At 41.2% G+C, this 14718-nt stretch overlaps 1 protein-coding gene across 5 annotated transcripts in view; it reads right to left on the bottom strand.

The window, feature by feature from the left end:
• LOC130553841 (adhesion G protein-coupled receptor L2-like) overlaps nt 1-14718 on the bottom strand; it is a 93091-nt gene that overhangs the window by 71138 nt on the left and 7235 nt on the right. For all 5 annotated transcript variants that reach the window (XM_057333016.1, XM_057333011.1, XM_057333013.1 and 2 more), the window contains exon 2: nt 7425-7621. In XM_057333016.1, coding sequence (XP_057188999.1) covers nt 7425-7500 — 76 coding nt within the window. In that variant the 5' untranslated portion in view covers nt 7501-7621. The remainder of the gene's footprint in view (nt 1-7424; nt 7622-14718) is intronic.

Genomic DNA, 14718 nt, shown 5'->3' with positions numbered 1-14718 from the left:
ATGCACTACAGCTCCCCCTAGTGTCTTCTATTGAGATGTGCGATAATTGCGATGATGCGAAATCATCGCGATGAGGTCAAACAATCGCGATGAGACGATTATTTAATAATCGTGACAGCCCTAGGACAAATACAGCTGTCCTCCAATCATCTCACAGGAAGTATGCCAGTTTGCTCCTCATTGGTTAAAGAAACGTCCAATCACAAGTACAAGCTGACCCTTCAGACACATTTCAATTTGCTTTCATGCTTTCAAAAGATGCAAAGGCATGAAGATTTACCATCATTCAAACCCACGTGTTCATATATGCTACAGAAATAAACCTGCAACTGTCTAGCTCAAAAAAGTCTAGCAAGTTATCACGGCAGTGAACAATACTCAAATACCTTTCTGCACATTTAGATCTTATTGTGAGAGTTTATTCTTCCAGATCTCATTTCTATGTCCCACTGAATAAAATCATTTGGTTTTGGAACAACATAAGGTAGAGTTCATGACAAAGTATAGATTTTTGGGTGCGCTGTTCCTTTAAGAGATGGCAACACTGTAAAAGTCTCATCCACCAAATGAAAACAGTGTGCCGACAGTGTGCACAATATAAGTGGTGGTGTCAATGATGGGATGTCTCCATCACAATCCCTTGAGCTGAACGTGTTTTCCTCAGCACCTCAACATGTCACAAACACGAGGACACGTGAATCCGGGCATGTTAGAAGTGCCCGGACCGTTTCTGTCAGCGGCTGCTGAGACCGAGCCGAGATTTAAATGTCGCTTTCACGCCAACGCAATGTATTGTGGCTCTGAACTGATTTCTTTCACCGGCAGGGGAGGGCTAACACAATCCAGCCGTGTTCTGCCCACAAAAGAGACCCTATTACGTTCAAGAAGGTAGTCTGGCTTTCTTCCCGAGTTAAGATCACTGACCTCGTCCAGAAGCCCACCCCCGCCTGAACAGCGTTAGGCCTTTAGCAATCATGTCTGGGGCTCACTTGCTGTCCACCCCTTCCATCAGTCTTCTGCCCGATGGGACAAACGACAGATGGGTCAAGCGCTGATAGTGAAAAGCAAATAAGACCACGTGTTTGTTAAGTAACAATGACTTTTAATTTGAATCTCCTGCCGTCATGGGTTTTGTGGTACTTGTTTAGAAAACTGTAAGTGGTGCTTGTCTGTGTTGTGATGTACAGTTTGCAAACGAGAATGAACATTCCCTGCTGTGTATTTTGCCGGGTTAAACAAACCCCTTTCTGGGTGAACTGAATTCGATTGTTTGCGTTTCGGTACTTGTTCCTCCATGATATCATCAATGACTTATATCAGCCAATACTTCATTTGAGAAATGAAATGAAATCTAATCTGGTCAAAAATGTTAGCAGTTATTATTTAGGATTATGTTCATTTACGAGTCAAATTCAGATAAATAGCTGATAAAATCAATTTCCATTCAAGAAAAAGTGCTCCCTTTAGTACGCATTCACATGTCAGTGTAGCAGATCTGCGATCAATTACTTCACCATCCTGAGCGTTTTTCGGGACGACATCAACAGATGAGCTTTGCCGACGATTGCGCGAACAAAACACAAACACATGCATTCCAAACAAGGTTCTCTTGTTGAGACAGCCGCAGCATTGCGTAAATATTTCCTATTGTCGCGCACCGGCCCTGACAACTAGATTAAACGCACAAAATTCTTTCTGGAGATGAAACGTATTGCTTCTTCAGAACACCTGTCAAGCGCGTCCACCGTGGAATGCGAGACGCCTCGGAGAGCTTATATTAGGGAAAAGAGCATTCTTTCATATCCACCTCCCGTGCTAAGCTTTATCCACAGACGGACACAGCTGAGAAGCATCGCACAAATGCAATCTCTCTCTCTCTCTCTCTCCAGAGATGTTTGAGCGGGCCGATCGACTGGATCACCTGAAGGAGGTGGTAGTCGCGCAACACGCGGCTCATACACCAGGGGCTAAAAGTGCTTAGCGTTATATAGTGCCGTCAGGAACGTTGATTTAAAGCCTTCTTACTCGCTAAAATCAAAATGTCAAGAGACGCAGCTCCCACCCCATTAGACGAAGGCACCTGTTCGTCATCGCCACATAAAAAATAGGAACGTTTTGCAATCAGATGTAAATGGACAGTAAAGCAGGAAAGCTCAGACAGCCAGCGGAGGAGACAGCTGCGGGCTGTTAAAACATCCATCTGCCCGGTCGAAATATGCATTTCTGCGTCCTGAGACCAAAAGAAAAGGGAAAAAATGCTTCCTTTCAATTTCCAGCCTAGTTCTCTCAGCCAGCGCTGTAAAGTTGTTTACACAGAATTGCATCATCAAGAGTTTATACTCTTTGGGGTTTTTCAACTATAAATTGAACCTGTATACGACCTCATTAAAAGAGACAAATATATCGCAATTCTGTTTGCTTTTAATATGAGTATTTCAGTGAAGGTTCAATTAAAAGTTCTCCGAGACGTGGCCACGTGCTCCGACACGCTCTTAAAGATAAAGGTGCTACACAGTGCCGTAGAAGAACCATTTTTGGCTCAATGCTCTAATAACCTTTACAATCCAAAGAACTTTTCTGTTTCACAAAAGGTTCTTTATAGTGGAAAAAGGTTCTTAAAGGCTAAAATACAAGACTTTGCCCAGATTTTCAGTCTGGACTTGTTGCAGAAAGTCTGTGCCAGTCTGCAGATTTCATCACTTATGGCTGGAATACATTACAAGACTTTTAAAATCTGAAAAGATTGTTTTAAACTAGACATCACACACTTGCAGACTTTTTGAAAGTTTCAGATAGAAAGACTGAAAATCTGGGCAAAATCTGAGCAAAAGTCTTGTAGTGTTTTAGCCGTTAGTGTGTTTCTATCTGAAACTTTTAAAAAGCCTGCAAGTGTATGATGTCTAGTTAAAAAAATTCTGTTCAGACTTGTAGTGTATTCCAGCCATTAGATGAAATGTTTCCTATGAAGGAACCAAAAATAGTATCTTCTATGGCATCACTGTGAAGATGTGTTTGTACCTTTTTCAAAAGTGAACATTGTGTGATGGTCTGGTGTCGGCAACACTGTTGGAGCAATACGTCTGGCGGTTAGCCCGCACATTTCATTTAGACAACACAAGTTCAAATTCAACGCACAACAGTCATCTCAAAGTTCTGCGCAGTGACGCAGCTTTGATTACATAGCATTCAAAGTGCCGCAAGCTTTGACAAAAATGTAGATTTGAATAAAGATACAAATCCCCAAACATGGTCAAGGTTTTCATAGTTTATTGCATCGCTATGTTCCCAAAGAATATCTTCTGCATTTTTGAAATCCTAATGTTCAGCGTTCTGAAAACAAAACACAAAAGCTTTTAGTGTAGTGAAAGTCTTTGCGCACAAACACACACCTCATCTGTCAAGATTTGTCAAGATAAAGGAGACGTTTATAGATGTGGAGGTTTGTAGATATTGAAGACCCCCTGAAAAAAGACCCCTGTCGAGTGAGATGTTTCTGGGGAATCAAAATGAATGAGTTTACGGAGACACAATAAAATCCAGATTGCAAAGCAACGGCGGGTTGTTTTGACGCACGTTCCTGCTGGTCCGTCTTTCGTGGCTGGAGATAAGACCGTTCTTGTTTCATGGGTGGCTGGCATTGAAGCAGAATAGCGTGTGAGATATATAAATCATATCTTTGGCGTGCTTGTTGTTGGCACACTGCTGGATCCATTGTGTGCGCTTCTCCCATGGCAATCATGTCACATACCCCCATGATTCAGAGGTGCGCTACCAAAGCTAAAACAAAACTAAGAGAAACGGAGCATAAAGGTGTTCGTGGCAGAGGAACGATCGGCTCTCAATCCATGACGGCGGGAATAGAAGATATGGCAGAAATATCACCCACAGAGACTGCAAACTTTTCAAATCTGCAAATGAAGTAGGTTTCTCGATTGCAATGTTCATATCTACATAAGCTAGATGCTTTATCTTGTGATCAATGTGTTTCTGGAGTGTTTTTGTTGCTCAAAATTCTGGAGGATTCTGCCTAAAAATAACCTTTTTTGATTCTGTCTGATTCAAACATTTTTTTGGAGTATTTTTACTCCAAAATCAAATGGAAAAATATGATATTATATTTAGTACAGTAAAATTAAGACTATTTGCAATAACATTCATATCTTCTGGCACTTGTAATTTTTTTATTGCTTTTTTATTAAAATGATTTTTTTCCTATCACCATAGGCTAACAACAGCTGAATGAAGACAAAACCACAGCCGTTGTAAAATGTATCATTTATTTCTATTCATTCTTTTCTTTTAATAATGGGATGTAATGTGACCTGGTCATTACAAGCTCTGCATGTCAGCATGCGTACTTTTTTCACACATTAAACCTTTTAATAAAAATTGAGCGATTTAATCTACTTTCACTTTTCCATCAACACGTTCTGCCTCTATAAAACCTGCAGTGCCTCAAGCCGTTCCTCCATGAGGCACATATTCTCAAAACACAGATCCCCATCTACACAGTGATGACAGATCATTTACGGTCTCTCAGCCGTGTCTGAACAACATCCCTCCATTTACATTCAACAGCTGCTTTAGTCCTGTTGCGCATTTACAGCGTGTATGTGAAAAGACACATGCATGCCATGCTTTGAACATTATAATTACATCCATTACTTACATGTATATTCATCATGTGTAAACATATCCTGGGGCCGAATATAGAAAACAGTTGAATTGTAACTCGCATGTCTATGCTAATGAAAAAGAGACACAAAACGGCAGCACAAACATAGGATTTAAACACGAATTTCAGTTTCTTAGTTGTTGTTTTTTTTGCTTTAATGACCGCATGCACTCAAGCTGCTATGAAGTTTGATCCCTGTTATTCCAGCATCATCGCAGATGTTCAATGGAAGCAAGTTAATCTCAACTTTTGTATAAAAAGACTTGTCAATTTACATATAGTTAATGTCATGTTTTCTTTCAGAATCATAAAGCTTTGTTTCTTTCTAGGTTAAATCAAAAATTGCTGGATTTTTGAGACCTCAGACATTTAGACTCCACTCCGTAAACCAGTTCAACCTGTAAAAGACTATTTACTCAGGCCAGAGGTCGCGTTAACCGAGAATTCTCCGGAAAATTTGACGGATTTTGTTTTACCAGTGACGGAAAAGCCCGTCACTTTGACGGATTACAATGAGGGCAATTTGTAACTCCCCATTTGGTCATTTCCCTTCATTAGAGCGTGATCCTAGGCTACTACCACTGCCCCGAACACGATCCCGAAGAGACGTGTGTTTCCCATTCATTTGGTCAATTTCGAAAAACGCACGTGCGTTCAGCGGAGAGACTCGGTGCAGATGCATCTGTCACTCAGATCCCCGCGTCACATTCACGCACACACACAAAGGCGCGCAGTGGTGCGGTGTATACGGAGTTGTTTCCTTCAGAAAAGCGACTAGCACCTGTCATTGTTACTGACTAGACGTATGAACATAAACGATTATTATTTTATGTCTGACAACAGAAACATGAAATATATAAATGAACATGGACAACAACGGCTTTATTGGGCATTTAGTTGTATAAAATACAGCAAGTTCCGAGAGTAAACGCAAGTACAGCGTGATGACGTCACGAACATGCTCCTTGCACCATAGTGACGGGTAATAGTAGATTATGACGGATTTTTTACGAGCCTGACGGACAATAAAAAGTTTAGTGCAACCTCTGGCACCTAGGGCTGTCACGATTATTAAATAATCGTCTCATCGCGATGGTTTCAGATCATCGCAATTATCGCACATCTCTATAGAAGACACTAGGGAGCGCTATAGTGCCTCCATATGACATATTTTAGTGTATTTATTGTAACTAAAGCATGGTAATACTTGTAAAATATACCACCACAACACAATAAAAACTAAAGCATATACCATAAAAATAACCTGCAGTACAATTTTATATTATTTAAGATAATCTGAGTGTGAAAACCAGTCTACCAGAAAACCAGTTAAAATTTTATTGTAGTCTTGTGTGGAAAAAAAACAGTCTAGAAGCTTTTCTATGACTGATAGCATTTTAATGGTGGCTTCAATTCACACCTGATCAATTTACTTCATTTACAAGTATTTGGCGGTTGTATTATTGACAGGTAAAAGCCTATACCTTAAATATATGATGAACCAATATTTTCCGATGTATTTTAAGAAAAAAAAAAACAGTCTTATATTCAGAACAATATGTTCGTTTCAAAGCTGAATCAAAAATGTATGAGAATTAAATGTCAAAGCTCTAAAACAGACAATTAATCGTCATAATCGCAATGATTTACTAGACAATTAATCGTCAGTCAAATTTCATAATCGTGACAGCCCTACTGGCACGTTTTTTTTTTAGAATTGTTTTCCCTTCATACATAATGCTTTCGGAGGCGCCAGGAATGTGAAGAGGTACAAATGGAAAACTCTGGAATTACATTAGACTTTAAAGCGCTTGTTGAACGTTTGAACGTGTGTGATTATCCATCATTAGATGCAGAGGAAGAAAACTAACTTGAGCAGATTGCTTTTTTCTTCACCTCAGGAGTGTTGTGGCTTATGATAAATGACTTGTGGATGGATGAAATACTTTCAGAGTAATCCACACTCATACTGATGGACTGGTGAACGAAAAACACCAAAGACAAGGCCAACGAGAAAAGATCACTTTTGTTAGGCGTTAACCCAAAACCTGACAGAAAATCTGCTGCGTATCAGCATTTTTTACTTTGAGCCGCCGAAAACATTAAGCTCATTAATTGTACAAAAAAACAACCCAGCAAAAAGGAAGAAAAATAACAATTAAAAATGTGTTTTGCTGCTTGCGTAAAATTAATGTTTGACACTCAAGTGTGTGATTAAATCAATTTTGTTCAGAAAAGCACACGTAACTGTGAGAAAGAAAAATAATGATTTCGATTACGCAAAGATGCCAAGATGTGTAGTTTTGCTGGGGTGTGGAAGGCAACTACACATGTAATTATGATCGAACACGCTAATCAAACCCAAATAGTCACTGGAATAAAGCTCAGGAAGATTGTCAAATATTGATTTCACTTGGTCGTCGTCATTCTGGCGACCAGCCAAACGCACACGCTTCGTGTTCTCAGGTGCGCGGATAATCACACTGCCTGCATTTCAAATGCTTTCAACCGGCATAACATCACATCGCTCATCCTAAACAAGATTTCACTGCTCTTGCCCGCAGGACGAGTGTGGGACTGCAAAGAATCAAAGCAGAACTAATTGAATTCGCAAACTAAAGCAAACACGCGTGAGGAAAGTGTTCCACTTTCGCTAAACACGTTACGTATTAAATCTCTCAATATTTCAGGGGTGTCAATGTGTGAGCAGTCCATTTTCAGAAACACTGAAAAAAAGATGGCCTCTTACCTTCTGAACATTGTAAAAAGATCACAGTTAACACAAGTCCGTGCACAAAGGGACAGTTCCACAGTGAAGAAGCCATCGCAGTTAATGGCGGTCTCCAGACGCTGGACGATAGTTTAGACTTTAAAGGGGAAGGACAAGTATTCAGGCCACGATGTCAGCGATCTGTTTTTCTCAGAGCTTCACCAATCATCTTCCATCTGAAAAGACACATGAAACAACATTTTGTTAGCAATACGAATGACCAAACTCCAGACCTTTTCAAAATATGTAAATGTCTCAACTTTGAAAGGATAGTTCACCCAAAAATAAACATTCTGTCATTATTTATTCACCCTCATGCCATTCAAAATCTGTATGTGTAATTGTGTTCTGTGAAAAAAGTGGTTTTGTGTCCTCCATACAATGGAAATCAATGGGGTTCAATGTTGTTTGGTTACCAACATTCTTCAAAATATCTTCTTTTGTATTCTGCAGAAGAAAGTCATACAGGTTTGGAATGCCAAAAGGATGAGTAAATGATGAAATCCTTTTCATTTTGGGGTGAACTATTCCTCTAATGTGCCCTGCGGGACATGACTACATTTATTAGCTAAACGTTCATTTTTGAGTAACTGAAACAAACACAGGGATTTCCTTTCATGGTTATGTTTGAACTTATACCCAGCCGACTACATGTCAAATGTTGAGTCCTTTCCAACACAGGTGAGTTTGGACATAGATCCGCATGATTCAAAGAATGAGATCGAACTCATCTACAAAAATGCAAAGCAGAATGAATCGCAGAGGAATATAGGATCCGTGTCATGTTTTACCTCGAGCTTATCAAATAAAAGCGGCGGTCTCAAATCAATCAAATTCTGTTTTAAAACTCCCACTTGGGTATGAGAGAGAGGATAAATCCATTTGAATTCAAAGTAGATTTTCTGTAGGAAACGTAAGTGGTGCTTGTCTGTGCTCCAGTGCTAGAATGTTATACGTGGCTGTCATGCCATTGCAATGTGGTTGCTAAGGTGAAAAAGACGGGTCGCACCCCCATGTCTCTGGTTTTCTGGTATCTAGATATGGCGAGTCGCTCCTAAAACTGAAGATGGAGGCTTCAGTGATTCCAATTAAAAGCCTACTTTAAAAAAACATCTTAAAGCATTGTTTTCAAAGCATGCTGTATAATTTGGTGCAGCTAAAAGTGTGTTGCGGCCGAGTCTTGCTTAGCAGAAATATTTTGCCAAAGCTGAAACCCGGAAGCCGTCTCCACAAACCTTAATGTGCCACATTAACACTGTTAAAGTCTGTTTTGAGGATACGCGACGGATTTCAAGGGAAGCCAGAATCTATCTTTGGACCCCGGAGTGGAATTCACACGCCTAGGCTTGTGCTTGTAATTGCACCGTTTATATAGATTGCATTTCTCAACGTCTCTCTCTCACCCCTCGACCCACCCTGCGCTAGATAATAATTACTTTGGCAACTGGTTTAGTCGGTAAACTATTAAAAACACCTCTCCTTTGCGTCTGTATGTTTGTGTGTGTTTGCTTTTGTCTCCCCGTTATCTCATGGGGGTGGGACGAACACACTCAGACTGCTTTGTCTGCTTTGGAAAAGGTTACTATTCGAGACCCTGGGGAGCCCGAGCTCATTATAACACAATGTCAAACGCTGAAGACGGATGACATGTCAGACTCACTTTGCCCACGAATTCATACCCACAGACACGCATGCGTGCGCATACGCATGCAAGCATCCACCCACAAACGAAATAGTACTTTCATCTTCCAGAAAAAAAATCGCTGCCCTGCTCCTCCATCCCCCACAATGCATCGGCTCAGCCTGTACAGCACAGGTAGTTTGTGGTTTTGACTCATCCGCATTGCCTGCGGAATTTCGCACTTTGAAGTGTGCTTCACCAAAGCCTTGGCGCGGTTCCTCATCATCAAGCAGCGTGATTATTTTATAATGAACCTAACTATGAACATTACGCCGTTCTCAGAGCTCCAGTAATGCTGATGAAAAGAGGAGAAGGAAAAGTTCGAACAAAACGCAGCATACAACAGACAGAATTGAATTAAGTTTCATTACAAATCCAGCTGCAGGAAATGTACTCACTCTTCGCATGCATTTTAGAGCGTTGTGCAACACTGATACCGGCAGGCGGGAGAAATGAAGTTTTTTTTAAGGAGCACGTCTGAAGTCCAAGCACATTTATCTTTAAATAATTAGCAGGGGCGCGTTTGACACCCGACAGAAACGCCACTAACTTCAATGCACCCGGAGGGTTTAGGCTGAACGCTTTTCGCTTCACGCTAATACGCATGATTAAGCTTATCATAGAAATGCAATCGGCCTTATCGCTGACTGCGCATTCAGGTGGGGAAATCATTCAGGGCATTGCATGATGGGATCAGGATGCCAAATATCCCACAGCCGTGCCGATCCCCAAACAGGGTGTCTTGAGTGCGGCCGAGGGTGCCGTTGATCTGTACTTCGGTAATCGCAATCACAGATATAACCGGCCGGAAAATCCCACACCCTGCTGAGTTTGCCGAGACGCTGATCCTGGCAGACGGAAGGCGTGGGTTGGGGGATGGAGGGGAGCTCACGAAAAGTGAGGGACTGCACCGTCTGCCCGACACCGTCTGCGGTTTACTTCTCTTCATTAGAGAGCTCAAACTCTCACCCCGCTGAGGTACATGCTCGCTTTATGTCTGGAGGCTTAATCGCAGGAGCCCACCATTATCATCCGCCTAAACACCATTTTGTATGGCAGATTTCGGACTGGATTTGTTCTGACTTGAAATAACAGGATTAAGCGATTAGTATTAGCGAGCTTTGCGCCGTTCCTGACAGACGCGTCATATTTTTGCAAGGGCAGAGATCAGGAATGCGAGACAGTTTTTGCTTTCGCGTGAATGAAATGACTGAAAAACATCAACTGATGACGTACAGGGGAACAAAAACTTTTTGATTGATCATTCAAACCATTTCATATCTTCAAAAAGTCACTACACCATGATAATCCTTTATTTCTGGCATTCTAAAACACGATTCGTCATGAATAGGAGCCACTTATTTGCCACATTTTCTCATTGTTCGCCAAGAGAAATAAGCTCTATGTCTCACGACAAATCTCCTCCAGTCATTTAGACAAGATGACAGATGTCATCATTATAGCAAACGGGTAAAAATGAGTGTGCACTGCAAAATTCCCATGTTATCAGAGTGGAAAGAGGGCAATTAAATGATAATGAACAGGTGGGAAAAATATGGCAGCCAAAAAGGAAGGCTTAATGTTAAATATGGGTCTGTTTGTCAATGTGAGATTCATCACAGTGCTCCCGGCTTCCTTTCGGAGGACGGGGAGGCGACCGCTGGAAGAATAGCCAAGAAGGAGTTTCTTAGACAGAGAGGAATTGAATGAATGGGCCAGAAAAGAATGGAAGAGAAAAAGAAAAAAGGGCGGGTAGGTCGCACGGGAAGATTGACAGCTAGTGAGTGTCGCTTGACCTCTCAGGGTTCGCCTCCAAGTATTCTTGACAGGCTTAAAGAAGAAAAACATAAAAGAGCTGGAATGTTAATTTATTTTCAATGGTCAGGGCCAAGACGGGAGAAAATAAAGAATGCGTAAGCACATACACGCATAGCAAGTGAGGCGGACACCAATGAAATGTAAAGCTGCATCCGAGTGTAAGCTCAAGCGCAGATAAATGAAGATGTGATGCTGCCATTACCATTTTTATTTGGCATTTTGGAGACCGGTTACACTGACGAACGTAGACTGTCAAATCCGCTAAATCAACCCAACTGCCACAAGTTCAACTTCACATGTGAAAGGAGATACTATTCGGAATGACAATATTCAGCCTTTGACAGACTGATTTTGTTATCATACAAAAATTGTACGCTTACAAATCACATTTAACTGCAACATTAAAGAAAACAGCAGGTCTAAATTACAACACAAAACACAGATAGATTATTTCATATGAGTGTTTCATATTGAAAGCGTGTGTAATTATCTAGCAGTCAAATGCACATGGAGAGGTGCAGAGCGGGTCTAAAGGAGATCTCCTTGGATGCTCTCGACATTCTCAGAGGAGGCGTCTACGAGGCATTGCACTTTGTCATGACAATCCCTGACAAGACTACGGCAAGCTGGGTCTCCCCCTCAAGGATTCAATGTCATTTTCTCAGCTGCCGCGACGTTGCAAACTTGTCACAAGCTAGGGTGCGAGCGAGACAGGCATTGGATGCCCATGTCAGGTGGAGGTGTCAACAGCGGGCATATTCGCAGACAGCACCGAAACGCAGGTAAAGGTGCAGAAATGGTGTCACAAACCTCAGGTGTCAATCAGCAATGATCTCACCTCCGATTTTTGCTGCATGGAACATTTCATGTCAGCGTGTTAGTGTTCTATCCACGCAGACTGATTCAATGGCAGGAATACTCACTAGGAGACCATTACAGCACTGGCTAAGCCACGGGCTTCATTTTGATTCTTTTCTCATTGGTTTCATTGTTGGTATTAATATTGGGTTGCCTGACGTCTACAGATGTGAAAATCTCCGGCATATGCAGAGCGATTTGTTCGGGTTAGCAGATCTTACCGAGAAGTCATAATATAAGGCATGTTAATGCGTTACGACTGATAATCTACGTGTTAAAAGTCAGAGTCTAAAGAAAATGACTCACACATCACATTCTTCAACCAAAAAAAAGACGTTCTTTTGTGTGTGATACTGTAATTCTTTTCAGTCAGTGTCAGAGCCCTGAGTCCTTTCATAAAGAAACTAACGGAGCTGAAGAATTTTCTTTCTTTTTTATCCTGCATTGAACCGCATGGTGCCCGCAGCGACCCATTCCTCCGCATACTTCAGTCGTTCCCTCACAATTCACCATATACAAGAGAAAATGTAGTTGGCTTGACAACCGCACATTTACTACGAACAGAATAGGCTGTAATGCGTCCTATCAGTCAACTGGTGAGTGAATGGAGAATACCCACGGATCAACAGTTAAACACCCCGCAGGCCCAAACTACCATCTTCATTCTGTTTTTCTTCACACGATTACACGGTGCCATTCACGGCTACACCTGAGCACTTGCCATGGAACTGGGACACCAAGAAAAAAATCGATCGCCTTTGAGAACATGATCCTAAGGATTTTTATGGACATTGTTGAAAATAATTCGACAAATTAAGTGTGGCCCGAAACACAAACCTAACCCGGCCCAGGACCCCTTTGGTGTATAAAGATGGAGCGAATATAGGAGTATAACAGACGTACCGTATATTACTGCATGTGTATCTACATGCATTGTGATGCGTTCAAATAACAATTAACAATGTGTAGAGTCATATACTCATATAAATTTGAATAAACCATTCATCCCAAACTTACCTTGGTTGAAATGTAATGTTGTATATTTGCTTAACGCAACTTCAGATGCACAATTATGTGACGTTGCAATAAAAAAGCACATCTTTTACCATAACGAACCCAGAATTAGGTGTGTAATTGATGTTTTTATGCCATCACAAACAATGAGCGCAAACAAAGTTTTATTGCACAAGCCCATTGCCTCATTAAACTGGTTGGGACGGGTAAGAGATGTCATTTCTGACAAATCTTATACAGTGTCTATTCTGCACAGCAGACAATGCGTGTAAAACGTGCAAACGGAGTGTAAAGTCAGCATTTTAATAATAATTGCACTCCCTGTCTACCATTGGTTGCACAAGTGACAATGTAGTGACGTTCACACATGATCGTCTTCTAAACAAGTTTAATAATATGTTAGCAATAAGTTCAACTGAAAGGTAAGGACATGAGAATCTACGCTGACACTCTCTGCCACATATTTAATGAATATATCTACCACAACTACCGTATGAAAAGAAACATCTGCATGAGTAAACAAGCAAGCATTAATGCGCTACACATAAATAATCAGTGACACCTTTTCAATGATGCTGTCGTACATTTGCTCTTTATTCATGTTGTCAATGCTCAGTTTGAAAATGAACAGAATTCATACAGAATGTGCAGTCACTGCAGCTGCGCTGGCTTTGACATCTATCAAAACATGAGATTCAAACAGAAAAGAAACAACTTTGGTAATAAATCGAGGCAGAGAGATGCACAAAACGCATCGATTAAAACCGAGAGACGCGCCTGCCTTCACTCGCACTGCCTCGAAATTCTTCCTGTTTTCTTTCTGTCACCAGTCTCGTGTTAATGTTCAGGCCGGCCGCTGGCTGGCGAGACGCTCTCATTTGATTTTCTGCCCCCAATCCACCACACCAGCTTTTTCCCCTCTTTACTCTTCCCCGGAACCTAATTCCTTCTTGTGTTTGTGTAGCGTCCCTTAGTTACCATACAGAAGACGAACCGACGCAGCGAGTTAAAAGCTCGCCCGGTCCCAGTCAACGAAAACAAACCTTTCAATAATTCACCGTCATTTGAAGGATTATCTAACAGACCGCCTCGATTTTTAACCCGGCTTGTGACTGCTCGAGACACACAGTAGAGCATCCTTGCAGATCTCTCACATGGTTTATTTAAAAGAGAAGTTCATCCGAAGAAAAATCTGCAAATCCTACTTTACATGGATTAAAAGGACATCAAACTAAAAGTAGAATGGATGCGTTCGCATTCGCTGTCTCTCTCATTAGAAACCAGTGAGCAGTCACACCGGTGCGTGGAAGCCGGAAAATCTACGTGGCCTTTATCAATTCGATTCCGAAGTGATTCAAATGTCTGCCTTTCAACTGAAAACGGTACATGCACATTCAAGAGCTTTTCTGACCTGAGCAAAACAAGGTAGAATGACAATGAGTCTGCATGAAAGCATGTTCATTTAATGAACAGAATGTGACAGTTAGCAGGTGGCCGTCACAAGCAGATCTTGGAAGATATATGACTATGAATCGAAATTTCAACGAGAAAAAGTATATTGTAATTAAAGTAGAAACGTTGTTCAATCCCATGCACATGCGTTTTAATTTAATGAACAGAATGTGAAAATTCGATAACAGCTAAAGCAATAGTAACCACATTTGCAGTTAACACAAGACCACTTGAGCTATGTGATTACACTTGTACCTGATCATATCATGCAATTCAAGCAGGTAATTACTTTGATCGCAAACACTGATACACCAAACCACAAAAACGGTCTCTGATTGCAAACGCGGCAATAATTGCATTCCGTCTACATACCATTTTGTCGTTTACGACCACGAGTGATCACAGCGCATTTTGCGTAATTGCGCTGAAGTGCGGCGCAACATAAAATTT

This window comes from Triplophysa rosa, linkage group LG5 (assembly GCF_024868665.1).
Source record: "Triplophysa rosa linkage group LG5, Trosa_1v2, whole genome shotgun sequence".
NCBI lineage: Eukaryota > Metazoa > Chordata > Actinopteri > Cypriniformes > Nemacheilidae > Triplophysa > Triplophysa rosa.
This window is presented reverse-complemented; position numbering and strand designations above follow the sequence as displayed.